Source organism: Phallusia mammillata, chromosome 5 (assembly GCF_965637545.1).
Source record: "Phallusia mammillata chromosome 5, kaPhaMamm4.hap1.1, whole genome shotgun sequence".
In the NCBI taxonomy this organism is placed as follows: domain Eukaryota; kingdom Metazoa; phylum Chordata; class Ascidiacea; order Phlebobranchia; family Ascidiidae; genus Phallusia; species Phallusia mammillata.
The window spans coordinates 17705156-17719925 of NC_137256.1; the positions used below are offsets into that span (position 1 = coordinate 17705156).

The 14770-nt window shown below is 37.0% G+C and overlaps 3 protein-coding genes across 3 annotated transcripts in view; 2 read left to right on the top strand and 1 right to left on the bottom strand.

The window, feature by feature from the left end:
- Positions 1–14770, bottom strand: part of LOC145227640 (dynein axonemal heavy chain 3-like) — a 133745-nt gene that overhangs the window by 96929 nt on the left and 22046 nt on the right. Inside the window, exons 28-29 of the mRNA XM_080092520.1 lie at positions 14060–14258; positions 13389–13617 (exon numbers count right to left, since the gene is read on the bottom strand). Coding sequence (XP_079948646.1) covers positions 13389–13617; positions 14060–14258 — 428 coding nt within the window. The remainder of the gene's footprint in view (positions 1–13388; positions 13618–14059; positions 14259–14770) is intronic.
- Positions 1109–5504, top strand: LOC145227642 (uncharacterized). The gene is made up of 18 exons (XM_080092522.1): positions 1109–1313; positions 1655–1856; positions 1912–2118; positions 2182–2280; positions 2340–2501; positions 2564–2795; positions 2879–2946; positions 3009–3054; positions 3121–3185; positions 3243–3306; positions 3370–3422; positions 3524–3566; positions 3805–3842; positions 3915–3974; positions 4441–4531; positions 4744–4796; positions 4993–5117; positions 5282–5504. Exons 2-18 carry the CDS (start codon positions 1790–1792, stop codon positions 5414–5416), a joined length of 1608 nt encoding a protein of 535 aa, XP_079948648.1. The 5' UTR covers positions 1109–1313; positions 1655–1789; the 3' UTR covers positions 5417–5504.
- LOC145227641 (uncharacterized) lies at positions 6745–12918 on the top strand. Its single transcript, XM_080092521.1, has 15 exons — positions 6745–7050; positions 7373–7580; positions 8002–8220; positions 8449–8578; positions 8749–8838; positions 8921–9030; positions 9249–9446; positions 9718–9922; positions 10478–10605; positions 10673–10723; positions 10788–10859; positions 10950–11043; positions 11108–11169; positions 11771–12105; positions 12352–12918. The coding sequence occupies exons 1-15, from the start codon at positions 6769–6771 to the stop codon at positions 12610–12612; spliced, it is 2445 nt and encodes an 814-aa protein (XP_079948647.1). The 5' UTR covers positions 6745–6768; the 3' UTR covers positions 12613–12918.

Below are 14770 nucleotides of genomic sequence, written 5' to 3' on the forward strand. Positions count from 1 at the left end.
ATCAAGTTTGATTGAAAAAAGTTTCATTTGAAGAATATTAGCATATGTTAAACAAGGCTATTAAAATTCTTCTTCCATTATGCATAGATGACGCAGTGCCGTCACGCACAATTAAGCACTTGCCCGAACGGTGACAGGCGCGTCAGTAAGCAAGCCAATATACAGGATGTCGCCGTGCCACTGAAGGCAGATATGGACTTAGTTACACAATGTAAAATAGGTTGCGGAGCACTGCTCTATATGCCACAAAGACGACAGACTACGATCAATCAAACAAACACCATTTAGGATCGCACTTACTCGGCCGCCAAAACTGAACAAGCGTGTTTCACAAAACTTAAAAAGGAAACTTATTCCTTGGCCAAATTTTAAAAACTCATTTAGTAGGGTTGCCATGAAACAGGCAGCCCAACAAAGGACCCCTTGTGAGCATAACGCAGTAAGGAATTGTCCGCCCATGCGGAATAACAATGAAACAAACCACCACTGATTCAGTCGGTCACTAAACCAGCGCGCAGCGGCATAGAAAACAACAAATCAAGAAACATGACGAAACAGTGCCTTGTTTCCATAACCGTGTAATAGAAGAAGATTGCATTTTTGTCAACACAAAACTTCGCAACAAATACAAGCAAATTTATTTTTGTAAGAAAATTTTGTTCTCTATCGTCAATTTTAATTATCGGCCAATCTCTTCCAGTAACGTATTGCGAACTTAGTTTATCCAGCAATTTTTCCACAGAAGAAAATTAGGGCATTAACTCTCGCCTTAAACATGTGCGCGCCTTTAATGCGTCATCATACGCTAAAATCAAAAAATATTTTTTAGGGCACAAAATATTTTTTCTTTTCATTTTTGGTTAAAGTAACAATACATTAAACCGAATTGCAAAATAGCAACAAGAAATTGTAAAATAGATACAAAGTTGACTAAAAGCGGTAACCTCAGACATACAATAAGGAAGACAAGCAAAAGCCAAACTAATGAATGATATCATCGATCATCTAGATTCGTGTGCGCGGCGCTTGTGCAATCAGATGTGTTTTATTACCGTTTCATACGCAGTGTAAGCATGAAATGTTCATTAATATTCGCAATAGTCTCAGTTAGTTCCCTTACATTTGTCGAAGCTCAAACATGGCCAGCATGGGAAGTTTGTAGCAGTGGATGTTATAGGCAAAGAATTATAACTTGTGAGATAAATGGGATAACTTTGACTGGATTACAGTGTGTTGATGTAAACCATATTTATCACCAAGAATTTCAAAGTAATTGCACAACAATCAATTGTGGTTCACAAACCGCAATAACGGTAAGTACAGCAAGTGTTTTTAAAACTGGATGTAAAAAAACGAAAAATATGATAAGCATGAAAGATTTGATTTGAAACAAACAGCTCAATTAATAATACACACCAGGTATCAAGTAAAAAAGACCTTAAAAAAAATGAATGTGTTTAAATTGAAACAAAGGATTTAACGCGTCTTCCAAAGTGTCCGTTTGTGAGAAACGGTACACACAGGCTCACAACTAGACATACCGGAACAAGACATACCTTGTTATTGAGTGGCAGATAATATATTATTGACACTTTTTAACAAGGAAAAAAAATAAAAACATTTCTCATTACCCACAGTGTGTTGATTGTGTTAGATTGGTAGCTGTCTTGGAAATTGTTACGATGCCAGTAAAGACCAAACAAACCAATGTTCAAACCAAGTCAGCTGCAATTTATTATTTAAAATAAGATGTTACAATCAAGCGTCATGTTCTGGAACTTGGAAACAAATGTCACAAAACTGCTCAAAACCTTGCGGAGGTGGTAAAACCAAGATACATCGGAAATGTTATTCAGGTGAGTAAACAAATTTCGCAAACTTCTGTTGATTTATCACCAACTTCGTTTTAAGGAAATTCGCCATCTTACAACTGTAAAGGAACCGGTGGCAATATCAACTATGTAGATGTACAAACAGGTGGTGACTGCAACACTGAGGTTTGTCCAACTTGGAGTAGTTGGACGTCAATCACTTCATGTTCGAAAACATGTGGTGGAGGAAGCAGAACACTAAACAGTTCATGCACATACAACAACCAATCGAGTTTTCTGTGTGGGGGTAAGTCAAACTAAAAACAAACACAAGTTTAAACCTTGTAATTTGAAATATGGTGTTCATTAGATAACAAGACATCTCGCACTAAAAGCGAAACATGTAACCCCGAAAGTTGTTCCACAACAGTGCCCACTACAACAACCACAGCATCGTCAACCACAAAGAGTAAGTACGGTAAAAAAAGTTTTTGTTCAACAAAAAGTGTTAAGTTAAATTACTATCAGGTACTATGTCATCTACAACTACACTGGCTACAACAAGCACAACAAACACGCCACTGTCATCAACAACAACTCAACAATCAACGATCACCACAAAGTTAAAAACTGAATCAACAAATTTACAATCAACCACGCTAGGACTGACAGGAACATTTTTAACAACTAGTAACAAAATAAATTCCGTTTCTACGAAATGAATTAAAATAAATAATATGTATGTGTTTAAGATACTTCAAACGAAAATACGGCCGCTCCTTACAATGGTCCAGACAATTTGGTGATGTACATCGGAATTGGGGCAGGTGGCGGAGTGGTTTTAATAATAATCATTGTGGTGATTGTGGTGGTCTGCAAACGAAGACGGAAAGATAACCCCACAGACAATGTTGGAATATACAGAGACCCACAACTCTCAGACAACGTGTATCAAGAAACGGACATGGATAATAATCAGTCAACGTAAGATAAAAGAGCAACGTTGCATTAGTCCAATGAAAACGAAAACCTAATAATTTGTTACCCATCTCAAAATATTTTTAAAGGTCTCTGTACGCAGTCGTCGATAAAAGTCCAGCAAAAAAGAAAAGAAAGTCATCTTCGGTTAAATCGGGTAAGTTTGTGTGATTTTCCCTTACAAAAAATCAAAAAAGTTAAAAATAGGTATTTAAACAGAAGCTAGAAAAAAGTCGGTACAGAAAGAAGAAAGCAAAAGAAAATGGTACGTATTTGTTTAATGTGGTTATAATGCTCACCACAAGCGAATTCTAAAACTTGCATACGATAGGAGTACTACTCTTGCAACGAAAAAAACTTCAATATCGAAGATTCCATCGGTAAAGGTCGAAACAGGTAACAAAGATGGTGTTACAACAAACAGGAAAATACCATAAACAATTTTGTTTTCAGACAAGCCACAAGAGAAACAGAATTTAAAACGAAGCAATACGAACCCAACAGTACTAAATATTCCGTAAGAACGCAGTGTTATAGCATATGTTTGTACATTGCTTTTAGCAATTTGTTTCTTATGCAGGGAACATGATTACGAGCATATAAAGAATCGCCCCTTGTCGTATGCTTCGATAGGTAAGTGAACACATTGTTTAACATACTTCGAAAATGTGCCATTCGGATAGTTTTCTAAACTAAAACCATGCAAAAATGTAAACAACACATTATTCTTGAAGGTAATCCACATGGTGGAAACATGCAGACAAACAGAACAGACAGGTAAATGAATGTGCTTAAACATCAATTCTGAAATTATAATTTTAACATGGGGTGTAATATACGTGACGTCGTATTCTGATTGCAACCTCCCCATACAGACTTAAGTAGGATTAGTAATCATCCCTCGACGCTGTCTTCGTGATATCCTGTTGATTATTCACCTCGTTATTACGCCAGGATATGCTCACGTAATCACAACAGTACTTCGAAAACGTAACAACCTGTGATTTACTTTTAGCGACTCCAAACAGGGATCCCTTCGGGTCACGCCATCAGGTAACCTATTACACGTCATTACAATGTTTTAATTATATTTCAAAAACCTTTAACGTGAGTTTACTTCTGCAGAAGAGGATTTGAACCGCCTAAGTTACCAAATAATCGAAAACATCCATAACTCAGCAAAAGGTATTTTGACAACTTCCACACACAACATAACTTAGAACCCGCCAAATATAACTCTACTTTACTACCTGCAAAATGATTTTAACTCGAAAATTAACATTTCCCAACTTGTGTCAGAACTATAGTTCTACATTGTAATCTAACAAAATCATATTAACCTTTTGTTTTGATGTTATGACTAGGGTAAAGGGATTAATCTGTATCACGGCAAAATATTGAAAAAGTAAAGTTAGTGTTGTCGTTATTTTTCCCGATTTGAACAAGGTTTCCTGGGCTGGTTTTCCTAACTGATTCGAACAAGGTCTCCTAAACATTTGCCTGACCATTGCGATGAAAAAATCGTTAGATACTCCATGTGACAATGTGTGGCCTTTTAATCAGTAGTAACGAGACATAAACAACACTTTGCGTACTTCGGTGACTTTTAAAACAAAAGAACAACTTGAATACGTATCAATATATACGACAGGAAAACAGTCACCGGCACCGAAACAGACACAACCCACATCTTATCTGCCAATGAGCAGTATCAAGAGCTCAAACAAAAGCATCAAGTTTAGGTAAGCTAAAAGTTTAAACAGTTGTGCAACTGTTTACCGTAATTTGTCGACTTTTTGTTAAGAAAATAATATCTATGCGATTCTTAATGCGGAACACGTAACGGTGTGGGGAATTGCGACTTGAGTACGCGTTTTTTTTTTGACAAACAGTTGCCAATTTGAAAAGTAAAATACACTTTAGCAAATTACTAACAACATTGTATATATCACAGTGACAACATTCAGATTCATTCTGCAAGCGAAAGTGATGATGAAGATTGGAATGGTAAGAAACACTCCCTACCTCAATAAAACTACTTTATTACAAAATTTACTATATCAATTGAAACTTATTTCAAGCATTTTTTTCCAAATGCAATGCTAAAGCTGCCAGTTGACTTAAGCTACGTTTTTATTTCGATCCGTTGGGCACAGAGGAATAAATATTCACCATTAGTTATGTAATTTTACAATATTTGTAGATGAGTCGTGGTCGGAGGACGATGAGATCGGTGAAATGATACCTGGACGAAAAAGCATCAGAAAGAGTCAAAAAAGCAGAAGGGCGTCTCGAAAACCGAAACCTCCCAACGCTCCAGATACTGCGGTAAACGTTACCTGCACTAAAATATTATAGTACGTTAGACCCACTGAAGGCGTGATAACGAATCAAGATTTGATAATAAAATTTTTAAACTAACTTCTTCTGGGTCTTGATAATGTTCGATACCCAAACCAACTTGAGCGTAACAAGTTTTTTTTTACTTGCAGGCAGCTACCCTTGAACTGCCACCACCTCCCGACTTCGACCCACCGACACTGACGCCATCACCTACGTCACCAGGAGGAGTTAAAATAGCACCTCCGCGTACGCCGCCTCGAAAAAAACCACCCAAATCCGATTAAATTAGTAGAATATTTTGTTAGATTTAGGACTATTATTATTTGTTTGGATGTGTAGGACAACTTTATTTTATTGTAAATATTCTTCAATTGTATTATTGTTGCTTATATTTTTACAAACTGATGTTATAATAAAAAAATCGTAAGGTGAAATCAGGTAGTGATTCAGATTCGGGTGCAAAAATAAAAATCCATTCAGGCTTGTTCGGCCCATCACGAGCTTGTGTATACACATTCTATAGAATAGAAACAAAGATTGGGAGTAGTGAAACGAAAACGTGGTGGTAAAAATATAATCTTTATCAGACAATCGATAACTATCGTTTTTAAGTGTCCTATCAGTTTTACGTAACCGATTAACGATTACACGAGACAAAGCAAGTAAACTCGACTTCACCTAAATCTCATATAAATCAAGTGGGATCATAATTAGTTTATTACCTACCCCAGTGTTTTTCAATCTTTATTGAGCCACAGAACACTTTATGCAGAAAAATAAATTGCGAAACACCAAACCAAATTTTGATGCAATGAAACAACTAGGCTCAGGGTGACACTAAAACGCTAAATCGCAAGAACCGCTAAATCGCACATCACGTAATCACTGAAACGGATGAAAACGCTCATATAGCGCTATTAAAGCTGGGGGGAAGATTTTATAAAAACGTAACAGTAAAACTAGTATTGCACCTAAATACAATATTCGCCTCGCACTAGCTGTTCCGTGATTCATCGTTTTCCGCGCAAACAATTTTGCTGAACGTGTTTAATCTCGTTTCGGGTGAGGCAGGATTTAAATATTTTATTATTCTTAAAGCTCAACCCAAGCTAAATTGTACCAACCGTCATTTTACCCGCGATTCAGCTAGTTTATTATTAGACAACGAGTCTTATTACACAACAATGAATAAAGCCAATCACTATAGAATAATCAAACTGGTGGGGGCAAGTACTTTCATAAAAGAAAAGCCATTTCCGCCCATTGTGATAAACAAGAGATTTTCGACCGGTGTTCGACATAAAACACCAGTCAAACCATAGAAGTCTAAAACAGTAGAATCCTATATTCAAACCAAAAAAATTCTCGCGGAACACCTTCTGATCTTTCACGAAACACCAGTGTTTCGCGAAACACCGGTTGAAAATCATTGACCTAGTCAGTTGAAAAAGGGTTTTCAAAAATCAACAAAGTTTATCACAACCACGTTGAATTCGTCTTAATCCAACAATTAACACAAATTGCAAAGGAGCCGACGCAAGTAAACAACACTCCCATTACATCACCTCGTGATTAACCTAGCTGCATTTCCGGAGAATCGTAACAGGCACGCGTTGATGCGTCTGGAGACGGACTGATGGATGTAAACAACAGCTTTATAGCAAATGATAACAAAATGTACAAAGTTGGCATTTTTAACTTCATTTTACTCTGTACTGTATATTTCCAACAAGTAAGGGCTCAGACATGGTCAGATTGGAACCCGTGCGACAATGCAACGGTTTGTTTTCAAACTCGGGAAAAGCAATGCAGTTTAAATGCAGTGGGTATGGAATGTGCTGCAGTGGATGAAGTGTTTGAGCAAACGTTAACCAGCGGATGCAGCAAGGAATGTTCTGGAACATGGGGAGCAGAAGAGGTATATTATATATGCGCAAAATGGTACGCATGTTTTTGTATCAATGTTCAATTATACGTACCAAAGTGTCAATTTTACGTATCAATTCGTTACAATGCACAGCAAAAAGATTTGTAAAGAAAGGAACAATTTATTTGGCATCCAAAAAATACAGTTTATTTAAAGTCAAAAGTGCTAAAAAAAATTTAAACCCGATGGTAATGATAAAATCAAATTGACAAAAGCTGCCCGTTTATGGTAACTACTACAGCATTACTAAATTATGCCACAAAAGGACACGGACAGGCTGTTAAAAGGATATAACTTTGCATTTTATCAACAGGAAACACAAGCATGTGGGGCGGAATGCTACGACTCGATTCGAGAAACCATAGCCACCTGCAGCAATAACAGGTTTTGCAAACGTATAAGCAAGCAGCGGTGTTACCATAACCAAACCTGCAGCGGTTTTTGGATAGATTCCGATAGCAACTGCAGTAAACCGTGCGGAAGTGGCATAACACTGCACTGGCAGAAATGCTATATTTTAGGTAAGAACGGAAAATGCTGAACAAATCAATTTCTCATGTAAGGTACTTTGGCTTAGAGGGCTTGTGTTTAACGTTGTTGATGTGAACTTAAACTTATTAAATACCCAAATCAACGCCCATCAAGTTGGGAAATGTTTATTTCCAGGGTAAAATCAGTTGACAACCTTATGGAGAACAAATGTATATACCTAAAAAGGGCATCACCTCTACAAGATAGATAAAATGGGCCAGTACAAGATAGATAAAATGGGTAGAATTTTTTTTTTTCATTTTTCGTTCTAAACTTTCGTTGAAATTACAACGAAACAAAAAAGGTTGCGGCGTTTATCCTTGCGTCTATAAACCGAAATCGATAGAGTTGTAAAAAGCCGAAACATAATAACACTGCCAATCAAGACCTTTTCATTGGGTATTTTTTTAGATAAGGGCCTGGTTTCATCATACAACTGTAAAGGCACAGGAGGCGACCCTGATGCAGTTTTAATACGGCGGGCTGAGGAAGATGCATGCAACCCGATACCGTGTCCAACATGGGGCAGTTGGGAAGCTGCCAACACATGCACTCGAAATTGTGGTGGTGGCATTAGGAGCGTTACCAGCAACTGCTTGTATGGAAGAAGACCCAGCACGTTGTGCGATGGTGAGTAAAGCACAACTGCATATACAAATCTTTACATCAAAAATCTAAGCCTAATTGATATCAAAAGTGATAGAGGCCCACAGCTACTAGAAGACTGATGTAGAAACACCTCATGAACAATTGCAATAATCGCGCAAATATAAATATAAAATCTTTTATTGTACAACATTTAGAGCAGCGTTACGTCAGTAGTATTTTATAAGTAATGTGAATTTATTTAATTTACAGAAGCCGGGCTATCTACAAGCAAAAATAAAACGATTTCTTGCAATACACAAGATTGTTACACTCAGTGGTCAAATTGGGCAGACTGTGACGAAGTGACCTGTCCAAACGCAGTTACAAGAACAAGAAAACGGTAAAACAATTGTAAAACCCACAAACTAGAGTACAGACCCATACATCAAAGCGTCAATCCGTAAAAGTTAATAGCACTAATCATAGACCATTGAAGCTAAGTCGCCCTCAACAAAACGTTTTAGGATTTTTTTTCTTCGGAAGTCTAATAATTTATGCTTGTCTGTTAAGAGTACGTTTGTTTGATGGAGTTGAAGAAAACACTTGTAAGCTTGCCACTTCCAGCGAGAACTGTGAAGGACTGGCAAATATTACAAACGGGTAAGAGCATGCATACATATAAACTGGTCCCTAACAAAAAGAAATAGCAGAAAAAAGCTAACAAACACCTGATTTTTGACAGATATATTATGAAAGAAACAATAGACGCATGTACCAAAAATGTCAGCAACTGCTTAGAATGGAGCGAATGGAAAACGCGCAGCAACTGTTCCTGCAGTAACAACGTACAAGGTAGTTAGTAAACACAAATTGTATTAATAACCAATCACTTGCACCAATTTCTTTTCTTCATTTTTTTGTCTATAATGCTACAAACAAATTTGTCGATGCACAAAGTCAGCACCCATGACTTTATGAAATTCTGACAAGCAAACCACTATATATTTATCTGTTTACCTGCACCATTTTTACCAACTCACTTTAAAAATTCATACCTTCTATTTGATTAGAAATTCGACAAAGGGTATGCATGTTGTCCTCTACGGAAGTATGTACAACAGCAACAACAACACCAACATCAGCATCAACAACAATTACAACAACAACGACAACAATCGAAACAACAGAATCAACAGATGGAGTTGTGTCAATCGTCCCGACAAATGCTCATAGAGGGGACACAACACCAAAAAATGAACCAGATCAATGTATGGCTGTGCTGTAAAACATAGTTGCGTATATGCACAATAACTTCAATGCACAACTACAACCAGTGATCTTGTTTGCAACGATCGCTGACAAATGCCGATTTCGTGGTAACATCACAAAGTGTTCTCGGTTTAATAGTTTAGTAGTCATTATGTAATGTTTGTCTTATTGTTATGCGGTAAACATAAACGGGCAACTGCCTAACTTTAAACTTAGTTTTACAACATTGCATTTTAAAAACGCAGCATCCTAATCAGGATATTGTTTCAGCCCTGTTGCCAATCATTCTTGGCGCAGCATGTGGAGGAGTCGCATTACTTCTTATCGTCGCCATTTTGTTGATACGCAAGTTTAAAGGCGGCGGTCGAAAAGAGGTGGGCGTGTACAGTGTGCAACTTTCCAGCTCAACACGTCGCACTCACACCGTGCTGGGGAGTGGGGGACGAAACAGCGGTGACACAACGGGCAGCGACAGGTGAGCTCATAAGCATGCTATGTTTTGTAAACACATGATTCTTCAGTTAGTGTAATAGCGCTCGCAGCATGACGATACGACACCGACGTCGTGAATCTAGGATTCATAACGATTCGTGCGCAACAACACACCATAACAAATGTCAATAATTCATAACGGTTGATGTGTTGGGTCACTAACGCAGGACCAGTGACTTTTAATCGACGTTTGCACTGTTTCATAACGATTCATGCATACATTTTTTGCACGGTATAAATTAGGGGTTCTTAAACAGGGGTACGTGTACCCCTTAGGGGTAGAAAGCATGAAAGCAGGGGGTACGACATGCAGGGTGAAACAATATGCTATTTAGGCATATTTGTAAAGAATGCGTAACAAGTTACTTTGTTATATGCAGTATCTACAACGGGTTAGTTTTGTACTACTTACAATACTGTTTTCATGCATGCATTCAACATCCAAGTTAGAAATACACTGAGTTTAATTCCTATTGTTCCAATTTTATTTACTTCCGTCGGCCATTTAGACATTAGACATTCCTTTATATTTTTTTAGAACTTCGACTACTTTATCGGACGTGGTGGCAACATCGAGTAGTAGTGGAAGTGGAAACTTCTACGAAGACAACCATAAAAACTTGGCAACGAAAATAAGCGAACACACGGTCAAAGTACCGAAGGAAGGCAAGAAACAACAAAAGTTTTAGTTAATCTTTTTGTAAAAACATCACAATCAACCTATGTTTTGTAGATCACTACGAAGAGTTTGGACAGCGAAACGGACAAATGGTTGTTCCAGAAGGTGAGTCACCTACGGTAGCCCCACAATAATACTTCAACGCGTTTAATGCCGATTCGTTTTATAGTTTTAGCCAATATCCCAGAAGGCGAATACGAAGAAATACAAGTACGCCCAAGACTTGTACCAAAAGAAACAAGTATGTAAAAAGTTCTGATACTACTTAATATTGAATGTGACCATTTCAATTGAAGTTCATAAACTTTATGCTTTTTATATGGGGTTCCAGGTTCCCCTGTTGGAACTAAAATGGACTCAATTGAGTCGTACATTGCAATGCACAACGCTGTTGTACCAACATACGAAAGTAATATTCCATCAAGGTTAGTTTTAAATGCTTTTAGGAGTTGACTTATTTTAAAGTAAGTAATCGCTTTTGTGTATCAGGCATGGAACACAAAGAAGTGTAAGAAGAGCTTCAGAACGTAGCGATGGATCCATATCATCAGGTATGTTTTCGTCAGCTCTCAACGGTAGAATACTTTAGTCATGCGCTAAAGATTCGGTCCGCTGCAACATTTTGGCCGAAAATGCCGTTTTTCAATGTTTAGGATTCGTCCCGAACTTTTATGAAGTTTGGCCGAAATCGAACTTTTTAAATGCACGAAACTGATGCCTAAAGTTTCATTTTCGCCAATATGAAACATCATAAATTACCTAATTGCTAGATTTATAACTATAAAATACGAGCCACGTTGTCTCTAAAATATTAGAAGTTTAGTAAAGATTACGCATTGTGTCGGGTTCGGTGCATCACTAGTAACCATATTAGGCGGCATACTTTCTAATGAAAAAAGTTAAAACTTGCAAAGCTTTACGGAGTGTTGAAGTACGTAACACCATTCAAATACCAAGCTTGAATTGCTACACAGCGCCAGATCGTTATTAACCGCTGCAACATGTCGATTGACAGATGTAGAATAGTCTCTATGCAATCATTAAATACAGATGTGAATTTCAAAGAAACGCCACTTATGTTATCCTTTGAATCAAACACCTGCGAATAGAGCAATCAACAAACGCAAGATTCAATATTTTTTGTTCTTTCAGGTTCGTCAGACCCTCGTGGGCGATCTAGCACTCAGTCATCGGTAACAAGTAACGTATGTTATTCTACAATCGATCCAGTCAACAAGGTGACTGAGCACGTGATGGTCAAGAAAAAGAAAAAAGGCAAATCTGAACGCAAGTTCAAAAGAAACGATAGTGGCATATTAGGCGACCAATCATCGCGTTCCACGTCACTCCGCGCGCCGGGCGCTCGTCTCCATGCATCATCTAAGACACCAAAGTTTTCAACCATTAGTGAAAACGAAGGAACCGAATTAGGAAACAACATGCAGTCATCGTACGCCAACCCGAGTTACGAGTCTGAACCCTATCAGGTAAAAGTCAAAAACTGAATGTATTGGAGGTCTAAAGTAGCACAATCACATGAAAAATTCCAACAACGAATACCAATGTTTCTTTAGCTTGAAGCAGTTGTGACTTTAAATATAAAACAAGTAGTGTCTTCAGGTACATAAATAAAGTTTTACAAAAAAGATATATTACAGCAAATTGAAATTAGATCTAGTTGATCTGCCCTACAATTACAACTGTCCTCATTTAGTACCAAAATTATCATGTAGATTATGAGCGACCGTGCTTCTCCTTTGCCCTCGAACGAGCAACCCTACATCAACAATCCAGACGGAGAGAAATTCCCACTTCCTAAAGCTCCAGTCGACCGTCGCCATCTTTCGGTTGAGATTATCTCCGAGGAGTACCTCCCGATGGAAGGCGATGCGATTGGGGATATTACGTACAACGACACAGTGCCGGGATATGACTCAGCATACCATGACACAGCGGAAAACGAAGAAGAAAACGTATACGCAGGCGTTGTGTAGTGTTAGCGATTGAGATTCGCTGCGCAAATTTATGTTTAGTGATGCCTTATTTTGTAGTAAAATTGTGTATGTATATGTCCAGCTCACTGTTTGAGTTAAGGTAATTCAATCCATATACAATAAGTTTAGTTTCACGGCATTTTTTTGTTAACATATGTCAGCCTATGATTCTGTAACAATATTTTTGTGTATGTGTATATGTCTAATGTTATTCAATATATATAACACATGTGTTCATTTCAAAAACATTATGTTGTCACTCATAATGACCAATAACAACAACAAAACCGTTTTTAAAAACTTACCTTTGGTGTAATAGATATTATAAAAAACTAGCTAAAACTACATACACATATACTTTACATACATAAAAATACTATGCATATTTAAAGCCTATACACACAACAAGTTTTAAGATAGTATCAGTTAAACAATAAAGTTATTTCCCAAACACAACAAACAAACCATTGTTAAAAACTGAACAGATTTACTTACTATATATATATACATGAAATCTATTAAATGAAAATATTTCAATTGAACTTCATGCATGAATTCTCATTTTAATATATCTTGTTTTTGTTTACATATATATAGCAAACAGTTATTGCTGTCCAATTTACATGTATAGCCATAACATCTAAACTGGTTCACTGAGTACAGTGTAACATACATATCATGTAATATAAAAGTGCCCTTCCAAGTTGCAATTTTGGACAAATTTGCACAAAACTAATTCTTAACCACTTCCAAACCAAAAAATCACACACACAAACCTCCAAATCAATCCTGTTGAATTCATCAAAACATGCCCATGCACCAGATTGCGCCAGACCTTTGAAGAATTTTCCCATAGCCTTGTAGTCAAGTCCATCAGAGCAGTTGAACACCACACACTGTTTAGCAACAGCCTTGGCCAAGTCTTTGCAGGTTTCAGTCTTTCCAGTTCCAGCTGGACCCTCAGGTGCACCACCCAAGTTCAGTTGTAAAGCTCCCATCAGGGTTCTAGTATGTTTATGACATTAGTTTTTTAACACGTTTTGATCATCACAAATGTAAACAAGAGTTTCATTTTACTTGGTAAAGTACAAGACAATAACCCACAAATATATTTTTATAAATTATAGATATCATTCCAAATTGTGCATCAGTATATCAATACAAAAAGTCAGAAGCAAATATGTTGGAATGTATTATAGTATAAGTAGTACAGTATATGTATCACATATAATATTTTTTGTTGCACTTGCTGTGTGTGATTGATATGAAAAACGATGGACTACTTTCATTAAGAAGCAACTGTTGTTCAAGATCAAGTTAAATTTACTTTTCTGTAATGTGTAATGTATTGTTTGCATTATGTACAATACTATTACATTGTTAAACAAAACCACATACAAACACAAATGTAAAACTAAACTTCATGTGTGAAAATACCATGGTATACCTGTAGCATCTTTCTGTCAGTGGTGTGATGACCAGTCTGCCAGTGTTGCCCAAATATTCATAGTCATAAGGAACAGTTGTGGAAATCATTCGCACCATAACAGATTCATCTTCCCAGTAATAACGCATCTGGGCAATCCAGTTAAAATCCCGAACATTGCTAACATCATCTTCAGCTAGCTGGGAGACTACATCTCTTGCTACAGAATTATTACAAAGTGTATTGACAAAAAAGTATGTTGGTCTTACAACAATGGAAAAAAACACCACACAATCAGTTAACCTCATTAAAGCAATGAGCACTATCAAAAAACTCATAGTATTTTAAAGTTTTGGGCTTTTGGACTTTAAATTTCAAATTGTGCTTCCTAAAAAGTCCTATATGTGCGGGATTAGTTTCAGTGCAAACTGCAAATGTTACTAATCCACATGCAAATTCAGATCTTACAAATAGTAAACATTTTAAAGCACTTCAAAGTGAAATTCTTACAATACAATGAAGTATACATTTCTCTGTGTATAGTAGCTAAAAACAACAAACGTCACACACTTAACAGTTAACTTTGTAGTAGAGTGCAAAACAAAATTCCCGCCAAACAGGTACATGGGATGAGCCTGGCAAACCAACAGTGTCGGATGAGTTTAAAGTAGAATTTTACGTCGTGAAAAAATTTAAATGTGTATCGCCAGGTGCCATCCGCTGTTCTTTTAT

Bases quoted from the DNA above. Each gene is read 5' to 3' on its own strand.
- LOC145227642 (XM_080092522.1), top strand. From the start codon at position 1,790: ATGTCACAAAACTGCTCAAAACCTTGCGGAGGTGGTAAAACCAAGATA. The intron at 3,423-3,523 runs GTAAGTGAACAC...TTATTCTTGAAG, and splicing joins CTTGTCGTATGCTTCGATAG to GTAATCCACATGGTGGAAAC. The intron at 4,797-4,992 runs GTAAGAAACACT...CAATATTTGTAG, and splicing joins TGATGATGAAGATTGGAATG to ATGAGTCGTGGTCGGAGGAC.
- LOC145227641 (XM_080092521.1), top strand. From the start codon at position 6,769: ATGGATGTAAACAACAGCTTTATAGCAAATGATAACAAAATGTACAAA. The intron at 7,581-8,001 runs GTAAGAACGGAA...GTATTTTTTTAG, and splicing joins GCAGAAATGCTATATTTTAG to ATAAGGGCCTGGTTTCATCA. The intron at 10,606-10,672 runs GCAAGAAACAAC...TATGTTTTGTAG, and splicing joins GGTCAAAGTACCGAAGGAAG to ATCACTACGAAGAGTTTGGA.